The sequence below is a fragment of the Myxocyprinus asiaticus genome, chromosome 9 (genome assembly GCF_019703515.2).
Source record: "Myxocyprinus asiaticus isolate MX2 ecotype Aquarium Trade chromosome 9, UBuf_Myxa_2, whole genome shotgun sequence".
Classification (NCBI taxonomy): domain Eukaryota; kingdom Metazoa; phylum Chordata; class Actinopteri; order Cypriniformes; family Catostomidae; genus Myxocyprinus; species Myxocyprinus asiaticus.
In genome coordinates this window covers 19,150,892-19,175,040 of record NC_059352.1, presented here as the reverse complement: position 1 = coordinate 19,175,040, position 24,149 = coordinate 19,150,892, and the positions used below count along the sequence as shown (strand labels likewise).

Here is a 24,149-nt window from a genome sequence, read left to right as displayed (position 1 = left end):
GTTTTGCTCCTGCTAACATTTCTGGGCATTTACCTCTGTTTATGCTGCCTGCCTGTGTTCGACTTCTGCTTGTTTCCCACCATTTGATACTCTGCTGCCTGCCTTGTTTACCCGGACTCTTACTGTGATCGTTTGCTGCCTGCCCTGACCATTGCCTGTTTATTACTACATCTCTCATCTGCCTACGCTGTTCCATTATTGATGATTTACCCTGCCTGTCTGTTTATGAGTTGCACATTTACTATTAAACCGCATATGGATCTTAACCTCTGTTCTCCAGAGTCTGTGTTACAATGATGGTTTTGTGTCATACTTTCGTTTTATCTGTTAAATCTAGCAGCAGCAACACAGCAGTCTACCAGCTTTCTGCCACCACTTACTGCGCACACGCAGAATTATTTTAAAACAATGGGATTGGTCTATTGCTGACCCTAACAGACCTTTTTCGCAGACTGTGATGACGCGTTTCCACCTTATTTATCAGTGTAAATGTCATGTGTATTTTGTTGATGCATGTCTTTTATTTTGAAATGTTTAGTTCCTGTTTCCCTTGTCATGTGATTTCTGTTTTCCCTCCATGTTCATGTGTCATGTTTTCATTGGTTTATTGTTTAATTAGCTTGTTATGAGTTCTGTTTGTTCATTGGTTTATGTTCTCCCATGTCTCGTATTTAAGCCCTCATGTTTGCATTGTCTAGTGTTCAAGTACTGAATGTGTATGTTTATAGTCAAGTCATGTTATAGTCAAGTTCATGTTTATGCTTTATGTTTCACGTTTGTAGTTAGGGTTACTGGTTATCACGTTTGTAAATAAACTGCACTTGGGTTCTCGCAATTTTTATTTTATTTTTATTTTTTATTATACATTTTTTAAATATTGAGTGTAAATATATAACATTATGCTTTGTATTATATAACCTTGAAATTAGTTTTAAAAAACAAATTACCACAGCTGCGCGGGGGTTTCTATTACAGCTGCTGAGAGAGTGACAGTAAATTTGGCATCTTCTCCAATTTTACTGTCTTAATCCACTGCTCTCTATTTTTTATTTTTTTTTCCTCTTCTGGAAAGTCATTTAAACGTAATAGTGGATTTTTTTTTTCTTTTAGTCTTGGAGCAAATGGGTAAGTGAAAATAATATTTGCTGTAATCTCCCATTCACTCCCATTCACTGCTCTCAAAGTTTACCCTGCAAACGTTTACTTCCGCGTTCCAAGACCCAGAGTGTGAAAAAGGTATTTTATATTATAAAAGGTTTAAAGCTGATGTGTGATTTTTTTTTTCTTCAATAAAATACTTTCTCCTATCCCAGCAAAATATACAGAGTCTTATGCCATTTGTTGGCTGATTTCCCCAAAAAGTGTAAATATTGTGGCTCTGTGGAACTATCAAAACATTGCTCTGTTTGTTTGAGTGTCCTGACCAGCCTGACACAACATTGGTCCAATCAATTGTGTAAGTTTGGGGTGGGAATATTTGTTTGTAACCAATGATAGAAGAGGGGAGCATTTTGGAAATCTTTTTTGAATACAAAAATTATTTTTGCAGTTCCATTTAGTAATGCTAGTGGCCCAGAATATACTCACTTCATTTTTAATTCAGCCTCTCACAAACATTACCCAATCCCAGTGTTCGATTCCAACCACATCAAACTAAAACATGCACTTTGTATGCAAATGTCCTTCTTGCCATGACTTGTTGTTATTGTTTGCTTTACAACAATGTTTGCATTTCAAATTGCGACTGTTCTGATTTGAAACAAGATGTCATGGAGCTCTTTTTGTCTTTTGTGATGACTATGCCAAAGCTTTAATATATTTTCCTGTTGTGATTTGCACCAGATGTTTAGTTTTAAGTTCCATCTTTACACAGGCAGTATTCAAATGCCTCTAAAAACATCAAGGCAAATAAATAAATAAATATGATGGATTAGGTGATGTCACATAGCTCCACAGATGCTAGAGAATGTTTATGCAAAACGCACTTGGTAGAGCTTTGCAGCGGCAATTTAATGCCTGTACTTCATAAGTCATTTTGTCAAGACACATTTTGAAATAATGTGTCCTAGAACAACCACTTTGCTCAGCAAATTAAGAGACACACAGTTTACATTAAGATTTTTTAAGAGGTTGATTTAAGCTGTGTAGTTGCATGAATGATTAGTAATGTTAATTTTTATGGATGTTTATAATGCATTTTTATCCATCTATTTGTTTATACATCATATATATATATATATATATATATATATATATATATATATATATATATTAGTGCTGTCTCTTAAGTAATAGAGCACAGTTATAGAACTAGTCCATATTAGTCATATTTTCATTTGCATGCTTAAAAAGCATATCTCAATAACTAAAGTCAAAGAGAGAATGTGTCATTAAGCATTTGTTTGCCTTACAAATGGCTTTGGTACTGCGACTTAAACTGGAATCTCAAAAAATGCTATTTCATGGCAAGACCTTATTCATTATATTATCTTAATGGGAGCCTCTTTTACAGTCCTTGTAACTTGCATCTTGAACCTCATCTTTAATTTGAGGCTATTTGCACAATCTCGGAACTGTGTTGCAATTACAGCCTTTTTCATGCCTTCCCTCCATTTTAGAATACCAAAAATGTGTTGTTGATTTCACATGCACAAGAACACTATCAGAAAGCCTTGAGTTCATTGTACACATTTGCATTTTGAGTTTGTTGCTGGAGTTTCTCAACATGAGGACTAAAGAATTGTCAGTTCCTATAAATCATGTTGTCATTAAGCTGAGCATCAGAATAAAATGTCCAAATCAGCTGTTTGGAAAAGACAAGAACTGCTTGTGATCCAAAGCATAACACCCTATGTGTGAAACATACAGTTGCTGTGTGTTACGCCCTAGGCATGTATAGCTAATTCTGTAACTGTCTCCCTTGACTTCAGTGATGTGAGTTATTATTAATGTAATGTGAGCTGTAATGAAGATGAATGCTGCTAATGCAATCAAGGACTTTTTCAGGGCCAAGCTAAGCAATGTTCTAGACTGACCAATTCAGTCACCCAACCTGAATCGTACTGAGCAAGTCATTCCAAGCATGCTTTTCAGTCTCTAAAATAAATGAATATTATATTCTCCTGATCATAACAAATAAAAGGAACTGAGAATTTGGAATGAGTAATGAGTCATTACCCAGATCCTTAGGGCTACAGATTTCAGTCACTGATTAAATGCAGGGGATTTGCTAGTGAAGTATGCAATAAGGTGAGTTCACTTAGGTTTATTGATTTGTTCTGTTACTTTTGGTACCTTAAATGGACAGACTGGGTATTTTAAGGGCTGTAATTCCTAAAACATTTAGGGTTCATGGACATAAATACCTTTAAATTAAAGCTGGTAGTTTGATCTTCAGTCATATAATCATTGTTTAATTTACAAATGGAATGTGCTGCAGTGTCAAAACTATGCTATGGGTCTGTTCTAAAACCTAGTGAGCTGCCTCGCTGTTTGCTGCCTATATAGGCAGCTGCCTTCTATGGCAGTATCCTTGCTGAAATGGAGCCTCATAAAAGACGTTCTGGACCCACTTTATGTTAGGTGTCTTTAATAACTATGTACTTAAGCATCTGATACAATGTACTTATTATATACATATATATTGTTGCATTTTTCTTACGTTTAAAGTACCTGCATTTAATTACATTTGTAGTTACACTGTTAACCTTACCCCTAACCCTACCCCAATCCTCACCCTAAACCCTAACTCTTAACCCTAACCCTTCTTCATAACCTACCTGTGCCTCTACCTCAATAGCAGGTGGAAATCTTGTGAGAATTTTGCAGAACAACATGTAGTTACACAATAAATACATTGTATGTATTTTAATGTTAGTACATAGTCATTAAAGACAGCTAAAATAATTTGGGACCTACGTTCTTAATAGGCGTCAACTCGACGCGTCATTTAAAGAGTGCTCCTCATGCACAACGCACAACAGTCTCAACTCGCAACTGATTTCAATACAGGCAATGTGAGAGGAATGACACGATACTCTAATGAGCCTAAATATTAGAGGTACAACCCCAATTCTGAAAAAGTTGGGACAGTATGAAAAATGCTAATAAAAACAAAAAGGAGTGATTTGTAAATTATATTCACCTTTGCTATATTGAAAGCAATACAACTAAACATTATATGATGTTTTACCTTGTTTACCTAATTTGTTTTTTTTTTTTTTTTTTTTTTAAATGTATAATAATTTCAAATCAGATGATTGCAACACGCTCCAAAAAATTTGGGACAGTGTTTGCCACTGTGAAACATCACCATTTCTTCTAATAACACTTATTAAGCATTTAGGCACTGAAGACACAATTTTGTTAAGTTTAAAAAGAGGAATTGTCCCCCATTCATCCATTATGCAGGTCTTCAGCTGCACAATTGTACGTGCTATTCATTGCCGTATTGTACGCTTCATAATTCACCACATATTCTCAATTGGAGATTGTCAGGACTGCAGGCAGGCCAATCTAGCACCCACACTCTCTGCTTATTCGGCCAGTATGTGGTTTGAAGTTGTCCTGCTAAGAATTCTGGACGTCCTTGGAAAAGATGGTGCTGGATGGCAGTATATGCTGCTCCAAAATTTGTACATATCTGTCTGCATTAATGGTACCCTCACAGATGTGCGAGTTGCCCATGCCATGGGCACTGACAAACCCCTGGCCCATACAGACACTGGCTTTTGGACCTGACGCTGATAACAGCTTGGATGGTCCTTTTTCTCTTTGGCCCGGAGAAAACGACGGCTGTGTTTTTCAAAAACTATTTGAAATTTGGACTCATCAGACCAAAAAACATGGTTCCACTGTTCTACTTTCCATCTAAGATGAGACAGAGCCCAGAGAAGTCGGCAGCGCTTCTGGACAGTGTTGATGTAGGGCTTCTGCTTTGCATAGGAAAGTCTTAACTTGCATCTGTGGATGCAGTGGCGAATGGTGTTGACAAACAAAGGTTTACTAAAGTAATCCCAAGCCCATGTTCATGACATCCATTACAGATGACTGATGTTTTCTAAGACAGTGATGTCTGAGGATTAGTGATCACGCGCATTCAGAAATGGTTTTCGTCTTGCCATTTATGCACTGAGATTTGACCATATTCCTTGAATCTGTTAACTATATTGTGCACTGTAGAGGGTGAAATGCCCAAAATCCTTCCAGTTTGTCTTTGGGGAACATTGTTCTCAAAGTGCTGGATTATTTGCTGAAGCATCTGTTGGCAAATTGACAAGCTGTTTTTGGAGGCTCCTTATATACTATGACACGTTTCACAATACCTTGTTATTTTTACTCGTCAAATTGTTATTAGTCTATATATATATATATATATATATATATATACAGTGCTGTGAAAAAATATTTTCCCCCTTCCTGATTTCTTCTATGTTTGTGTATTTTTCATACTAAATTAGATTTTCAAATAAGATATAACATAAAACAATGATCTGATAACTGGAGATCAGTCTTTCACAACGCTGTGATAGAATTTTGGCCCTCTCTTCTTTGCAGAACTGCTTTAGTTCAGCCAGATTGGAGGGTTTTCAAGCATGAACTGCATGTTTAAGGTCCTGCCACAGCATCTCAATCGGGTTCAAGTCAGGACTTTGACTAGGCCACTCCAAAACATTAATTTAGCTTCTTTTGAGCCATTCAGAGGTGGACTTACTCCTTTGATTTGGATCATTGTCTTGCTGCATAATACAGATGCGCTTGAGCTTCAACTCCCGGACTGATGACCGGACATTCTCCTTTAGAATTTTATGGTACAGAGCAGAATTCTTGTTTCCCTCAATTATAAGTCACCCTGGCCCTGAAGCAACAAAATATCCCCACACCATCACACTGCCACCACCATGCTTGACTGTAAATTATGTTCTTTTTGTGGAATTCTGATTTATGTCAGATGTAACGGGACCCCTGTCTTCCTAACAGTTCCACTTTCGGCTCATCAGTCCGCAGAACATTCTCCCAAAAGGTTTGAGGATCATCAAGGTGTGTTTTGGCAAAAATCAGATGAGTTTTAATGTTCTTCTGGGTTAGCAGTGGTTTTTACCTCACCGCTCTTCCATGGATGCCATTTTTGACCAGTGACTTTCTGATAGTGGAGTCATGAACAGTGACCTTTATTGATGCGAAAGAGGCCTGCAGTTCCTTGGATGTTGTCCTTGGTTTTTTGTGACTTCCTGGCTGATTCGTCACTATGCTCTTGGAGGAATTTTGGAAGGTCGGGGAAGGTTCACTACTGTGCCAAGTTTTCTCCATTTGGAGATAATGGCTCTCACTGTGGTTCTTTGGAGCTCCAGAGCCTTTGAAATAGCTTTGTAACCCTTCCCAGACTGATGTATTTAATTCACCTTTTTTCACAGAATTTCTGGAATTTCTTTAGACCTTGGCATTGCGTGCTACCGGGTGAGACCTTTTAGCCAACTTTATGCTGCTGAAAAATTTCTATTTAGGTGTTGATATGATTGAACAGGGCTAGCAGTAATCAGGCCTGGGTGTGTCTAGTCCAGCTGAACCCCATTATGAATGCAGGTTCATAGATATGGGGATTTAGTAACTTAGTTCACACAGGCCCAGTTGGTATTGGATAACTTTTTTGCTTCAGTAAATAACATTATCATTTAAAAACTGTATTTTGTGTTTACTCGGATTGCCTTTGTTTTATGCTAGATTTTGTTTGAATTTTTGAAACAATTTAGTATGAGATACACACAAAAACAGAAGAAATCAGGATGGAGGCACAGCACTGTATATGCAAAACTCTTCATCTGGTGAATATATAGGCTATAAAAAGCTTCATTTGGTAAATACGTAAACTGTATTTAGAGCACTGTAACGGAGCCAAGTCGCTGGTGTGTTTCAGGTCCCACATTATGCACCATATCATAATTGTTCTGGTTATTATTGGGATTTTAGTTGCATAATAAACTGCTTATGGGATTTTATTAATTTTGGACTCTTGTAGCCTCAATGTCTGTGCCTGTCTATCGTCCGATTAATCAGTCATCGGCCTTTTCCACCACCTTGGTTATCGATATTGGAAAAATCCACTATCGGTTGGCCTCTAATAAATATATATTACACACAAATTTTGGGTAAAATAGTCAGTTTTCTACTATTTTAAAATGTTTTACCATTACTTTTTGGTATTTTATGGATTTTATATATGTATATTTATAATCAAGATTTCTCTCTCTCTGTCTACCATCAAGGATGTATTTTTCCACAGTGCCTATATGTCCATGTCCACTGTAAGCATCATCATGTTTATTTCAAAGGTGACTTGTGTAATTTCTGTGCCACTAGTATCACAAAACAGAATTGCAAAAATAATTGTTTTCTAATCAATCCCTCAATCTGCCATTTGTTGGGCAAACAGATATTCTCGCCCCAAACTCACGCCATTATTTGAGCTGCTGTGTCGGGGCTGGTCAGGATGTTCAAACAAACAAAGCAAAGAGCCACAGTATTTACACTTTTCGGGGAAATCAACCTACAAATGGCTTAGTAATATTTGTCACTGCATATTAAGCTAGGATATGAGAAAGCATTTTTACATAAAACATTTTTTTACACACTTCACCTTTTAGATTGCTTCACATAAAGTATGCAACATGTCACTTCAATATGCATTTGATGAATCAAAAGAACAATTCGCTTATAACACTCGAGTTACCATTCACATTACATTCTATTTTATTTCACAGTCATTAGTGCCTGAACAGTGCAAATTTAAAACTTGGTATTGCTCAACAGGACTGTCCTTATTTGTGGTATTTGTAAATGCATTTAACGACTTTATTCCATTACTGGCTTGACATTTTCCAGGCATGGACAAATTATAATTTGACATATTTGTACCACTGAAGAATAAAATCAACTAGTTCAGCTATTTTCATTGGGTTTTGAAACGCAAGGCCCGAATTTATGGAACATTGAGATATATCAGAGAAAATGTGCACTGTTAATGGGCACAGTCCAACAGTGACCCATAATTTCTGTATGATTTGAAGTGTGACTAAAATCGTGGCAGCTTTCCCAGTCAGGGAACAGCAAGGTAGATTTGAGAAAAATTCTCAACATTGTTATGCAATGAAATAGTCTTTACAGTATGTCCACAAGATTGGATAAGAAGGATATTGGGGAGGCCTTTGGATGGCATTGAGTGTAATTGAACTTCAGTAGAAACCTTGCAAGAAAAACTATGCAAGAAGTCAATCTTAACAGTTGTCTGTGGTGGCACTTTTACAATTGGCTTTTGAAATCAATTAAAGATATTATATGTGGCAAGTAATAGTCTTCAGAGTTATGTTCCCTCTTTAATGCAGTTCTGGCATGCACTGGACATACATATTGCTTTGTCCTTCATCATTTGTCATTATATAAATGTAAATGTATGTTTGGAAACCAGAATTTAAAGTAATGAAAGGCTTCAACTGATTGCACCACTTGCCCTTAAAACTGTGTACTATCTCTGACGCATTTACTAATAAAAGATTGCTATACATTTTTCATAAATGACTCAGTGAATTACAGTATACCCCACTGACATTATAAAGCCTCATGGACAAGTAACTGATTGCCTTGATATCCCGCCTTCACGGCACAGTATAATATGGCCTCATTTCTTCAGCATATGTTAAAAGCTCATTTGTCTATCTACATTGATTTGTGACACTATGGTTAATGATATTATTCAAGTGAATACTATTGAGGAGAATTCTCTATGGGGAACACAAAGCCTATGTTCCCTTAGCATTATTTTTATTTATAAGGATTTAATGTGTTTGAGAAAGAACATGATGTTATTCTTAAATTTTAAATGGAAAACTTAATGAATTAATAAATCTTGGCTGCTAAACCCAGTGCTGGTGGACAGAATAGAACAATGAGGTAGAGACAGCAATTGGAGCGGTCTCTGTTTGTAAGCTGATAAGTCATGGACTGATGAGTCAATTTCTTAATTGTGAAGAAATCTCACTTTAGGCACTGGCTGAAGAGGTGGGTTATTAATTGATCTTTTAATTAAAATAAGATGATACTTGTTGGGAGGATAAAGGTACAAGGCTTCATAAATCAGCCCTCACTCAAAAATCTCTTTTGAAACAGTGTGTATTTGTCCCACATTCACTTCCATTGTGGTGCCTCACTGTAACCTTGATTTTTGCTTTTATTTTATTATTTTTTTTTTTTTTTTTAAGAAAAGGAGGGATTCAAAAAGGAGTCAAATTTATTTTTGTGGTAATCAACATTATGCCACAAACGCTGCTGATTGAGCTTAACTTGTATTGAAGCCGGAATATTCCTTTACTTTGAACTAGTGCTGATATTCAGAAATTTGAGACAATTTACACAAAGACTAGTTGTATCCCAACAATAAGAATGTTTCATTCAATAGCAGTCTATTTTGAATTAGTCAACCTGCTTTTTTGTACATGTCAAATTTGAGCATAAAAGAAGGATCACAAAGATGCTGAACCCAAGGGAACCCTGTTGGCACATATTGATGTATTCACCAATTTGTGAGGTACTGTTTTCACAGGTATTCTCAAATATAATCTCTGCCTTGTCATTTTAATTTGCATTTGTGATCAAGCTGCAACTGGCAAATTTGTCAAACAGTAAGCCTCGTAGCATCCATTTGTCATGCCAACTGCTATTTTGAGACCCTCCCATCTGGTAGGAGCGTAGAAACTCACCAATGATTTACAGTTGCACTCTTCTGTTATAGAGCCTGTAAATTACATGGATTTTAGGGCTTTCATGATTTTTACACTGCTATTTTGCATTAGCCAATATGACCAAAATAATTGAAGCTATGAATGTGGGTTTAATAGTGAATTTCCTCTCCATTCATTGTCAAGATATCTTATTAGGACTTTTTTTTTTTTACGGAGTACTAAATTTAACACAAATTTTTAATCCTTGTTTGACAATGTATAATCATCATTATTAAAGGTGAAGTGTGTCATTTTTCAATGTTAAAATACTTTCTTCTATACCAATTTGATAGGCAGTGACAACTATGAGCTATAGAGTGCAACAGTGCCCTCCAACTTTTTCCAGATGTCTCAGTTCCAGAAGTTTTTATTATTATTATTATTAATTTCTTCCATAGGTATTTCATGAATTCCTTCCTAAAGGAGTGTGAATCATAACATTACAAACTTTGATGGAAAGAAAACTTATAAAAAAATAAAAAATAGGACAAAAATACAAAGGTACAAGACTGTACTTACCGTCTTTCATTAGGGAAACTACAATCCCATGAAGCATTGCAAATGAAGTAATTTAATTAAATATAAAAATATAAAACTATTGATTTAAGGTAGTTGATTAAAAGTAAAGAAAAAATGTATTTTATATTTATTGCAAAGTATTCAGATATTTACAAATACAGTGTATAATTAGTTTGAGAGTGTAGAAAGACTTGATTTTTCAATCAGCGTTTGTCGTGCGAATGCACCATCACTGCAGCGCTTGTTTGGCTGCGATTCTCTGATTGGTGGAGCGTTTCTTTTCAGTGTAGTCCTTTTCCAGAAATTCCACTTTTAAACATGATTCTAAAAAAATACATTGAAATAACATGGATTGATAGCTTCAAAAGAAGTATATACAATTGATTAACAACTTCGGAGCTCATGGTAGGTCTGTCTTTGAAGGTTTAAAAGTTATCATTAAAAATGAATTCGCTTATTGAAAAAATGAATGGGATTTTTACTTCTGAAACCCTTTTAAAAGTGTAAACATTGTGATGTGGTGCTTTCAAAACATTGTTCTGTTTGTTTGAGCTTCCCAAACAACCAGATTCAACAACATTGGCTCAACCAATGGAGTGAGTTTGGGGCATGAATATTTGTAAATTCAACCAATGGAAGACGAGAGAGTGTTCGGGAAACCTGTTTGGAAACAGTCATTATTTTTTACCTTTTTGCTATACTAGTGGAACAGTATTTTTATTTTACCAAATAGACACTTTTTAAAGTGTTTTGTGATGTGAAAGCCCACACAAACAATACAGGAGTCTAGATTCAAATATATCCAAAGACTAGCTGATACATTCACTTCTCTTCTGCTTTGAAATATTATGTTGTTGGAAATTAGATGTCTTGCCTGATTGTATCCCACCGGACCCGTTATCACTGTAGTATATGTACTCAAAGATTTTAATTAATGTGAAGAGTTGTGGTTGCAGTGGGGGCTAATGCTTTGTTTTCCTCCCTGGGTAGTTCTAGCTAATGCAACTTTATAATGAACTGGATCATTCCTCAGTGAGGATAGATGCAGTGGTTTGTTAGATACTAGAAGTTAGCTGTGTGGATATACATCAGAGCCAGCTTCTCTTGTGTTATTAGGCAGCCAGCCAAGGCCTTCCAATAGCTTACAATACAGCTCAGATCTCTGTGATGAATGAGACAGAGATACATACCATATCTCATCCTCAGCACATTCTAGCCCCTGTCAAATTTCTGTTTTTATGTGCAAAACATCTTAGATTAATTAACTTAAAATCCATTTGTGTAGTGTTCAGTATGTAGGTGTTTTCCAGCTTGTAAGCATGTACATACACCTACAGATGGTCTCTAGGAAATGCACTCTTGGATTTATCCACACTGGCTCTACACTGTGTGCAGAGAATTTTCTGATTCTGCCTCGGAATGGCGTACGTATTATAACATCCAAATCAATTTTAAGTAAGCTAACTGATTAACAGGCCAGATAAGATATTAAATATTTTGAATCCCTCACAACCAAAATGTCATAAGTGTGTCAAATGTTTGAAGCGAGCAGGGTTGGAGATTCAGTTTTCTATTCAATTCTGAACTTTAGCAATAGGGCTTTTGCTGTCACAAATCTTGACACATTCATAGCACCTGACACCTGATTTGAATCTTTGCCTTGCACAGACTGACAGTTCTAAATCTGCATTTCCATGTATTGTAAATTGCTTTTGACACCTGAAGTCAAAGTATTGAGTATTATTGTAGATGGAGAACATATTGAACTAACTGTTTTAATGTAAATCATCCTGCAAAGGAATCCTTCATTAATGTTTAATTGAATTACATTATCATATATCACTTTCCTCATATATATGTTGTGGTATACATAACATTTCACATGTCCTTTAAATTCTCTGGTCTCTTAGCCTTCTCTCTGCACATATATATTATGGACTCAGATTTTGTTTGCCCTCACCTTTATTATCGGCAGTGTGTCCCTTTAATTTGTTATTTTAAGTTATCCTTGAATCTTATGCTATATGCATCTGTGAAGCTGTGAAGTTATGTAATGCTCCCTAGGCATTTTCAGGCCTGATGTGTGTACTGTAAGTGCCTGATCCAGCCAAAGCACATAAGTCATCAGTTGCCTCTTATTTGGAACAGACAGACTTCCTTTGAACAAAAGCAGATACTTTCCCAACATATGCCAAAACTCTGCATTCAAGTTGTGTTGATGTGTCAAACTACTATTTTTAAACCATCCCTGGAGATTTTGGAGTGAAGAAATGATGAACAACTTAGTAATACAGTGATGGATATTCATATACTTTATAATGCTTGCATTTTTTCCATCTGGAATTGATTTATTTTTTAATCTTCAAAATCTAATGTTTCTGCCTCGCATTGTTGTATTTCGATTTGTATAAGAAGCATGATGAGATTTATTTTCTAGCATTTACTGTTATATGCTATGATATTTTTTTCAAAGTCTATGAATTGGCTTGATGAGCACAGTTTTCTGTCTTGTATTGACGTACTTCCTATTGAAACAGTAATTTGGGGCAGGATATATCGAAGGTCTTGTTTTTTAAATAGCCAGCAGTGCGCAATGGTCAGGTTCCAGTGGTAAAAATCTCATTAATTTTCTCCATAGGTGAAAATCATGTTAAATGGTGAAATTTCTGGTGAAGAACTTCACTACCCATGATCCTGAAGAGAAAAGCTCAACCAATTAGAGAATTGCGGAAAAACTAATTGCGGCAAAAAAGCTATGCAGCGACCAGCCACTTCCTTGACGCGTTGTGAATTACGCAATCAAGTTGTTTTCCTACACTACTCATATATTTGCAAATATCAGAATATTTTGCAATATAATCAACAACTTTAAATCAATAGTTTTATATTTTTCCATTGTTTTAAATTCAATTATGTCATTCACAATGCTTCAGGGGATTGTAGTTTATTCCCTCATTAAAGGCATTAAGTACACAGTCTTGTACCTTTGTCTTTTTGTCTGATTTTTAAATACATGTTTTGCTTCAAATCAAAGTTTGTAATGTTGTGATTCACCTTGGAGTTGGTTGATTTGGTTAATGGCTAATGCAAATTTTTTATGAAGAAGTTTATGAAATCTCTTTGGGAAAAAATCAAGGGGAAAAATACTTCCGGAACCAAGACGGCTGAAAAAGTGGGCAGGCACTGTTGCACTTTAGCCTTTAGATTATGTCACAGCCATGAATATACAATCACTGAGCACTTTATTAGGAACACCTGTATACCTACTTATTCATACGATTATCTAAGTCATGTGGCAGCAGTTCAATGCAAAAAATCACGCAGATATGGGTCAGGAGCTTCAGTTAATGTTCACATTAACCATCAGAATGGGGGGAAAATGTGATCTCAGTGATTTCGACCGTGCCATGATTGTTGGTGCGTGACGGGCTGCTTTGGGTATTTCTGTAACTGCTGATTTCCTGGGATTTTCAAGCACAACAGTCTCTAGAGTTTACTCAGAATGGTGCTAAAACAACAAAACATCCAGTGAGGGGCAGTTCTGCGGACGGAAACGCCTTGTTGATGAGAGAGGTCAAAGAATGGCCAGACTGGTTCGAGCTGACAGAAAGGCTACGGTAACTCAGATAACCTCTCTGTACAATTGTAGTAAGCAGAATAGCATCTCAGAATGCACAACATGTCGAACCTTGAGGCGGATGGGCTACAACAGCAGAAGATCATGTCGGGTACTTTTATTAGGACCATGTTGTTCCTAATAAAGTGCTCAGTGAGTGTAGCTATGTTCGGAATAGCATACTACCAAATTCAGGGCTGGGGAATAACGAAATACAAGTAAAGGGAATACATATTTAAAATACAAAACATAAGTAACTGTATTCCACTGCAGCTACAATTTAAATCATTGGTATTAAGAATACAGTTACATTCAAAAAGTATTTTGATTACTGAAGAGATTACTTTGCATTTTATTGTCATTTGTTTCATTTAATATTTAGTCCTTTCAGATGGAAAAATGAATACACATAAATTATACGATCCAAAGTGCATTTGAACAGCGGTGAAACACTTTCTTATGAGTGTTACATTCATACGAGCAGACTTGAAGTAAGTTTAGAGCACAAGAAATAGAAATAAACCTTGTGTAAATTGTCAGCTTTATGCTAAGCTAAAATGCTATTTCTAGCCATTTTACATGCACATGTTACCAGGCACGATCATATTTTTTTATCAAGAAAATTCACGTTGGATCATAATTTCTTTTTTTCTAGTAAGACCTTTGATATTAGGGTAAAAATCATATTCTTGATAACAATTTTTGTATTGTTTTCCTGTAAAAATATCTAAAAATCCTTAAAACAAGATCAATTTGATTGATCTTGTTTTAGAAACAACACTGCATAAGATATTTAGGTTCCCTATCTGTCACTCACTCGACGTTGTGTCGATGTAGTGACACTAGGGTCACTCTTGGAAGCCCCAAACACCTCTGCTTTTTAAAAAAGGCCAATGGGAGTTGGCGAGTGGATTTGCATGCCACGTGCCCGGACATACAGGCATAAAAGGAGCTGGTATGCAACCACTCATTCAGATTTTCTCTTTGGAACCGAGCGGTTGCATTCAGTGCACTGAATTCAATTCACCCTTCCGTTCACCTCAAACTGCTGGATTTACGGCACATTTCAGTGGCTTCTCCCCCTCTGCACCCATGGAGTGCAGAGAACGCCCCTGGGTGCTTCGGCAGAGCAAAACAAAGAGTATATTCTAAAAGAGTATATTTTCATAAAAGAGCGGCACACACGGAACATCTTTTTAAAGATGCCTTTCCGTTTGTGTGTTATTCCTGGTTGTGGTCGTTATCGCTCCGCTTCTGACAGCACCCCTCGGTATAGATACTCTGGCACACAGCTGGCCCCCGGGATTACGCAAATACGCGTTTCTCCCAGTGAGCCTACTTGCACAGACTTGCACAGACCCTTGCACAGACCCTGTGGGGCACCATCTGGCACCCGCGACCAGACCTCTGCAATCTCCACGTCTGACCCTTGGATGGGATGCGGAAGACCTTAGTGGCCCTCCACCCACGGTGGTAGACACTATCACTCAGGCTAGGGCTCCCTCTACGAGGTGCCTGTATGCCTTGAAGTGGCGTCTGTTTGCTAAGTGGTGTTCTTCCCGACGTGAAGACCACCAGAGATGTGCAGTCGGATCTGTGCTTTCCTTCCTGCATGAGAGGCTGGAGGGGAGGCTGTCCCCCTCCACCTTGAAGGTGTATGTAGCCGCCATTTTGGCACATCACGATGCAGTGGATGGTAAGTATTTGGGGAAGCACGACTTGATCATCAGGTTCCTGAGAGGCGCTAGGAAGTTGAATCCCTCCAGACCGTGCCTCATCCCCTCGTGGGACCTCTCTGTACGGTCTATGGGGAGCTCCCTTTGAGCCCCTGGAGTCAGTTGAGCTTAAGGCACTCTCTTTGAAGACTGCCCTCCTGACTGCGCTCACTCCATCAAGAGGATAGGGGAATTGCAGGTGTTCTCTGTCTGCGAATTGTGCCTGGATTTCGGTCCGGGTTACTCTCACGTGATCCTGAGACCCCGACCGGGCTATGTGCCCAAGGTTCCCACGACCCCTTTTAGGGATCAGGTGGTGAACCTGCAAGCACTGCCTCAGGAGGAGGCAGACCCAGCTTTGGCATTGCTGTGTCTGGTGCATGCTTTACGCATCTATTTGGATTGCACGCAGAGCTTTAGAAGCCCCGAGCAGCTCTTTGTCTGCTTTGGTGGACAGCGGAAAGGAAGCGCTGTCTCCAAACAGAGGATCGCCCACTGGGTCGTTGATGCCATCGTGATGGCATATCACGCTCAGGACGTGCCGCACCCCGTGGGGTTACGAGCCCACTCTACTAGGAGTGTAGCGGCCTCTTTGGCAGACATCTGCAGAGCAGCGGGCTGGGCAACACCCAACACCTTTGCGAGCATAGCATAAATAAATAAAGTGCCACAAAGCTTTGATTTAATTTTATAGGCTCTTTAAATGCTGTAAATGAGTGAGTTTCCATGATATGTGAAAAATATAAATATCTCACAATAATATTTGCTGAAAAACAGAAGACATAATTGATTATGTGCTTCCGTGTGTGATGTTGGGAAGCTTATGCTATCAGATATTTTTTATTATGTGTCATAAATATTTGGTTTAGCTACGGAGCTCAATGTCTGGGAACATAATTCTTAAAAATCAGGAAATGTTACTGTTCTCACCACAATAGTGGAAATTTCTTTTCAGCCTTCAGATAACATGAAACGTATTACAGCAAAGGCCTGGAGAACTCTATACCTTCAACTGTGGGGTTATGGAAGAGAATGTCAGAAATTCAATCAGGAAAAAATAGTCTGAACACAGACCTCAATAACTCGCAGGTGATTTTCAAAGACCAAGTTGCCTGGAATATAAATGTCCCCCACTCAAATTCAGACATTGAAAGTAATTTAACGCTAGATAGAAAGACATAAGTGGATCACCTCCTTGAAGGGAGTTATTTTCTGTTTTTATTTTTTTTTTTCATACCTTGTTCAACTTAGTATTCTATACACATTTGCTTTATTTATTTGTATATTAAGTTTGGTGTGATTTCTTTAATAGCCCTTTTCTATATGTCATTTTGTATTTGAAGATACGCAATTCTGCGGATAACAGAAAAGTATTTTTTTTTTTTTATACTCGTGTCGTCAGACATAATATACAATGATAGTTTATGTATGATTATGTTTTTGTTTTTCCTATCGAGTATGTTGTTGCTTTTTAGCTGGCTGGAAAAATAAAAATGGCCTGTAGTTAAAGCTTGTTCACTGACGCCAGCAAAGAGATTTACACTGCATTTGTGAACATGAAAGAACCCTCATTTTACATGCACATATTCAGAGAAGCTCCCCAGCCTTTGAACAGCCTTTAAACAATTTATCACGAGAAGTTCATTTCATTTCTCGAACCCTTGGGATGAATGGTATTCCTCAGCATTTCACCCATAAGATTTACACGTGTTGACCACTCTGAACCTTCTTGCTAATTCATTTCTGCCTGTTTCACACAATTGGTAAATGAAAACAGCATATTTTGGAAGACTTTTTTCACTCCACCTCAGAGGGATAGTTTGTTTGGGTTGAACTGTTATCCATGTTCACTCTTCCCCTCAATCATATCAGTTTTTATTTTATTTTTGCAGATCCTCCAGCAATCCATGAGATGAAAAGTCACCGGGTTCGACCCGGTCAGATGGCCCTGCTGAGATGTGAGGCAGCAGCTGTCCCCTCTCCTGTCTTTGAGTGGTACAAGGGAGAGAAAAGGTAAAACCAAGAATAACAGATGATAAAAGCCCTCATTTCATTTGTTTAGCTTTGAAGTGATTATTTGTCATACATTATGCATGTTAAGTGAGTTTATTCGTGGTTCAGAATGCTTACTGCTGTAAAGATTAATGTCAGTGGAGTCCCCTTTTTGTGGCAAGTGTGCCTGTGTAATAAGATGGTGGTGCCTTTTAAGATTCTTGTGAAATATTTTGATGAATATTTTTTTAGTCTCTAGGTTTCTTTAAAGGAGCTGTATGCAAAGTTCTTGGAATACCATGCATAAAATGTCCCTACTACCTCTGTGACAGTCCTAGTTTATGTAAATAGCAAAGCAAAAAAGAGTCAGGGGAGCAACCAATGCTTTTTTTAGCCAATAAGAAACCATACCAATCAGAAGCACTCTCAGCCTGTGAATCATTTTTCACATTTGGGTTTGCTAATATTGGGTTTTTAACATTGCCGATTTTATCGGAGGGTGAGGTTTTGGCAAAATTTGGCAAAACTGTAAAATAGCCTAGCTACAGCACCTTTAATCCACATAATAATAACAATACAATGAAAATGGGAACCAGTTTGAGTGTGTAAACAGAAGTGTGTAATTTCTGCCAACAAACGGAATTGCAAAAATAATCTTTTTTCATACAGATTCCAGAAAACTCACCACATCTTCGTTTGGTTGTAGAAACAGATAGTCCCACTCTAAACTCACACAAGCCAGGACATGTTGTGTTAGTGCCACGGTGTTACACTTTTAAGTAATATCAACCTACAAATGGCATACATATATTTAAACCTTTATATTAAGCTGGGATACGAAAAATAATTTTACCATCGAAAAATTACACATCAGCTTTTAAGGCTTAAAGGGATAGTTCACCCAGAAATTAAAATTCTCACATCATTTACTCATCCACATGCCATCCCAGATATGTATGACTCTCTTTATTCTGCTGAACACACAAAAAAAAGATTTTTAAAAGAATATCTCAGCTCTGTAGGTCCATACAATGCAAGTGAATGGTGGCCAGAACTTTGAAGGTCCAAAAAGCAAATGAATGCAGCATAAAAGTAATTAATACAATTCCAGTGATTAAATCTATATCTTCAGAAGCGATATGATAGGTGTGGGTAAGAAACAGATCAATATTTATGTCCTTTTTTACTATAAAATCTCCTCCCTGCCCAGTTGGTGGCGATATGTATGAAGAATGTGAATAGCCTAAAAACAAAACAAAAAAAGAAGAAGAATATGAAAGTGATAGTGGACATTTATTGTAAAAAAGGACTTAAATATGTATCTGTTTCTCACCGACACTTATTTCGCTTCTGAATAAATGGATTTAACCACTGGAGTCATGTGGATTACTTCTATGCTGCCTTTAAATGCTTTATGAACCTTCAAATTTCTGTCCACTGTTCACTTGCATTGTATGGATCTACAAAGCTCAGATATTTTTCTAAAAATCTTTGTTTATGTTCAGTAGAAGAAAGAAAGTCATACTTATCTGGGATGACATGAGGCTGAGTAAATGATGAGAGAATTTATCATTTTTGGGCGAACTATCCCTTTAATTGCTGAAAGTTGATCATAAGGTTTAATCGCTAAATGCTGATCTTTAACTGCATTACAGTCTTTGGTGTTATTATAAGCTATAGATCTTAAGCTTATCAAATATTACAGAGTGCCTTTTTAAAGCATCTTAATTTCAACAGATAGTGACTCTTCGCATGGCATAAGCTCATGAAAATCGCTTTCGCAACGTAACCATCATTTTGAACTTTTAATTGAAGTCAAATTAAGTCAACTTGCTAGCTCTATAGCAAACTGTAATATTTGAATCATTCAAGCAATATGAAATGATATCTTAGTTGATCATTATGTATTATTTTATAATTTGTTGAAACTTGAAACATTTATTAGTCACTGTTAAATGTTCTTTAGGTATCTAACCTAGATTAGGAGTTAATAGTAATTTTAGTGGCTGTATTTTAGAAACTTTGAGTACTAAAATGATGATGTTTGAGGATGACTGAGAGGGAGGATCTGAAAAATGAGAACCAAAACAATTGTAATTATTTGCATTTTCAGAAAGAAATACCAGTGTTTGCAACAAGGCAGTGAAGGGATATTGATAAAGTTATAGGTCCAATATGCAATCATTCATTTTGCAAATAAATGCAAGTAGAAGACAAATTTCAATTCAGAATGCAAATATTAAAATAACGTAATGAGTGTTGGTTAGATTTTGAACAGCGATCATTCTCACAATCCAAGTCATATGGAAATTTTCAAATTTAAGTAAAAAACAAAGATAGATTGCACACCTGTTGCTGAAACTATCTACAAAACAAAGTTTGAATGAGATCTAAATATGTAGCAGTTCATTTGCAAGTACTGTAATGAATACTGGATTAAACTACATATTAAAAAAAACTAAAAGCCTAAATGAAGTTTAGTTCCTCTTTAAAAATAGTTTGAGTAGCTAAATTAATGAAAAATATTATGCTAAAAAAAAATAAAATAAATAAAAAAAAAAAAAGGATTACTAAAATGATCACCGGTGATAATATTACTTCATGTGATACATGTCCACTTCAGAAAATATGCTTATTTTATACAGTCACCTTAAAATATAAACAGGTAAAAACAGCTGTTAAGAAAGTCTATCTTACCATCTTAACCCTGAATTTTAATTGTATGTTTGCATAACCTCATCACTAGTAAAGAGCATTCCAAGTCTCCGCACCAATCAGTGTTGACTCAAGTAGTGGTTCTTGAATTTAAATACCAAATTACCCCATTACCCGCCATTTACCCACTCTTGCTGAGTACGATCTGAATCAGCAGTTCACACTGTGCTAATTGTAATTATAGACTTCCCAACCCAAATTATTCAAATTGCAAAGGAGGTTTATTTCCATTGGTTCTGTAGTCTGCTTAATCTAAGGTTTTACACTGAAAAATAATATTGTTGATAAACTGTGTCTACTATATTTTTCTGTTTCATTGTAGAACTAATGGCAGGGAGGTGCAGGAAGCAAGTAATAAAAGAGAATAATCATAATTATAATAAACTGAGAATCCAAGAGGAAACATGCAGTGTGCTTTGGTGCTTCATGATAAGATAATCATAAAAAATGATATTATATTCATTGTTTTTCTTGTTGCTGGGTCTCAAAATTAGGTACTTTTTGTGATATAGAGCACACACGAAATACAGATCCCTAAAACACTTTGGTATTTACCAGTTGGAGTATCTATTTGTTTTTTTGTAACAACATAGGACAAACAGAATGATTTATCAACATGACAGCTCTGAATAGATTTTATAGTGGTTATTTTGTTCAATATAATGGTCTGTAACACCTCAATACACTGTGGTATTAATATCCTTTTGTTTAAAGAAAAGTTTTTGATTAAGTTTTTACTTAAGTAAGTGTCATCAAGAGGGCAAACATCTACTGAGAGAGTTAGGGGAATAAAGGTCAGCACATCTCTACCTGAGAGAGCAACATGGATGACCCAGAACAACTGCAGCTGAACCTTAGACCTTGACAAAGATACAACCTATGTGCAGATTTTTCTACTTTTCATTTTCCCTTAGGAAATAGCATTGTGCGCATACATAATGTAGATTGCAATGTTTAAGCACACTTTGACCTGAATGCTTATGAAACAAGGGTGTTGAATCCCACACCATGCGACAGTTTAGACTCAGTATAGAGCAGGGGTGGGCAACTATTTTGGTAAAGAGGCCGCATCGGGTTTTAAGTAGTGCATAGGAGGCCACATTGTATTCCTTTTGAGATAAAATGCTCTGCATTGATTTGGTTTTTGTATCTTTTAAGCCCAGAAATAGTTGTGTACTCAATTTTCTGAAGTGTATATGTGACTAATGGGACTATTCGGCAATTGCCTAAAGTATTGTATTGCTCTACAAAGTTAGATACTTTTCTATCAGGCATTAACAAACTGAATAAAGGCTGAGCTTATTATAAATTATTTATTTTATCATCTCTACTTCCCTGTTAATTTATTATTCAGTTTAATACTCTACATCAGGAGTCTGTTTTAATTTTAAAAAATCGAAAATTATAGTACTTTAAATGTTTGTCGCAAAGCGGGTGAGTTTACTTATTTTATTCTCAAAACATTACCCGTTTTGGGTCTTGTCAATGGTTTGACTTTCCATTCAGCACACAACTGAATAAAACAGGCTGCATGACTATGATAAATGATTACTGCAAGAGTTAGATTAACATACAGGTGCGAGGGGACTTCAACATTTCTAAATTGCACAAATAAAAAATATATATACATATTCGTCTCTCGCTTGCTTTTGCTCGCTTGTCAATGACTACCCCTTCGCATGTCAATGATGCTGAGATCTACTTTTATATTTAATTTCACTCAGAAGGCTTACCTGCAAACTTAGTAGCACCAAACATCACAAGCAGCCTCAAGAATGGACACAGAGTTGCCGTATAACACTTTTCATTGAGCAGAATATTGCACTACAGATCGCTAAGTTTGTTCAAAGGGGAAAGCAAGAGCTAGAAAGAGCGCACTCACATGCATGGTTACCAGATTGCACAAAATAGTATAACATTAGGTGGAATATTTCCAATTTGCGCAAGTATAACTCTCAAATTGGGGGTGTTGCATCTCTTATCTGGCAACTCTGAGCATGTTAAACGCTTGTGGAGGTGTGTTACATCCCAATGCAAGATAACTGAAATATCCAATGAAAAAAAACTTTTAGGATAAATGAGCCGCAGATCCGTCCCGCGGGCCGTAAGTTCCCAGGTCTAGTATAGAGCATAAATGCATATTCAAATAAATATATACCTTGCATGCACTGTAAATCACTTTGGATAAAAGTGTCTGCCAAACAAATAAATGTAATGTAAGTAACTGGTAAAAGTGATTTGTAGCAGATGTATGAAATCCCACAGGTGTCGAAGCAGAGTAACCATAGTTGTAGTTCATCACATTAACTATGGAAAAGTTCAACAAATTTTGACAACCAGAAAGTGTCTGAATAGTTTTTGTCTTCATTTTGATTTAGTGTTTAAAACTTCTTTTTGTGAAATGGTGTACTTTAAAGTGTGTTTTTACTGGCTTTCTTGACTGGTCACCATTGTTTTGGTCAAAATTGGAATGACCTTTTATCTCTTTTGGAGTTCACGTCAATAGTCTTGAAGAGTAACAAATACTTAAAGGAATATTCGGGGTTCAATACAAGTTAAGCTCAGTCGACAGCATTTGTGGCATAATGTTAATTACCACAAAAATTTATTTTGACTCGTTTCTCCTTTTCTTTAAAAATTGAGGTTACAGTGAGGCATTAACAATGGAAGTGAATTGGGCCAATTTTTGGAGGGTTTAAACACAGAAATGTGAAGCTTATAGTTGTGTTTAAAAGTTTGCATACCCTGGCAGAAATTTTGAAATTTTGCCATTGATTTTTTTAAATATGAAAAAACTGTCTTTTATTTAAGGATAGTGATCATAAGAAGCCATTTATTATCACATAGTTGTTTGGCTCCTTTTTAAATCATAATGATAACAGAAATCACCCAGATGGCCCTGATCAAAAGTTTACATACCCTTGAATGTTTGGTCTTGTTACAGACACACAAGGTGACACACACAGGTTTAAATGGCAATTAAAGGTTAAATTCCCACAGCTGTGGCTTTTTAAATTGCAATAAGTGTCTGTGTATAAATAGTCAATGAGTTTGTTAGCTCTCACGTGGATGCACTGAGCAGGCTAGATACTGAGCCATGGGGAGCAGAAAAGAATTGTCAAAAGACCTGTGTAACAAGGTAATGGAAATTCATAAAGATGGAAAAGGGTATAAAAAGATATCCAAAGCCTTGAAAATGCCAGTCAGTACTGTTCAAGCACTTATTAAGAAGTGGAAAATTCGGGGATCTCTTGATGCCAAGCCAAGGTCAGGTGGACCAAGAAAAATTTCAGCCACAACTGCCAGAAGAATTGTTCGGGATACAAAGAAAAACCTACAGGTAACCTCAGGAGAAATATAGGCTGTTCTGGAAAAAGACGGTGTGGTTGTTTCAAGGAGCACAATACGACGATACTTGAACAAAAATGAGCTGCATGGTCGAGTTGCGAGAAAGAAGCCTTTACTGCAGCAGTGCCACAAAAATGCCGTTACAATATGCCCAACAGCACCTTGACACACCTCACAGCTTCTGGAATACTGTAATTTGGAGTGACGAGACCAAAATAGAGCTTTATGGTCACAACCATAAGTGCTATGTTTGGAGAGGGGTCAACAAGGACTATAGTGAAAAGAATACCATCCCCACTGTGAAGCATGGTGGTGGCTCACTGATGTTTTGGGGGGGTGTGAGCTCTAAAGGCACAGGGAAACTTGTGAAAATTGATGGCAAGATGAATGCAGCATGTTATCAGAAAATACTGGAAGACAATTAGCATTCTTCTGCACGAAAGCTGTGCATGGGATGCTCTTGAAGCACAAGGC

The 24,149-nt window shown here is 36.7% G+C and overlaps 1 protein-coding gene across 4 annotated transcripts in view; it reads left to right on the top strand.

Moving 5' to 3' along the window:
* Positions 1-24,149, top strand: part of negr1 (neuronal growth regulator 1) — a 308,138-nt gene that overhangs the window by 154,286 nt on the left and 129,703 nt on the right. For all 4 annotated transcript variants that reach the window (XM_051705954.1, XM_051705953.1, XM_051705952.1 and 1 more), the window contains exon 5: positions 17,513-17,633. In XM_051705954.1, the coding sequence (XP_051561914.1) occupies positions 17,513-17,633 (121 nt within the window). The remainder of the gene's footprint in view (positions 1-17,512; positions 17,634-24,149) is intronic.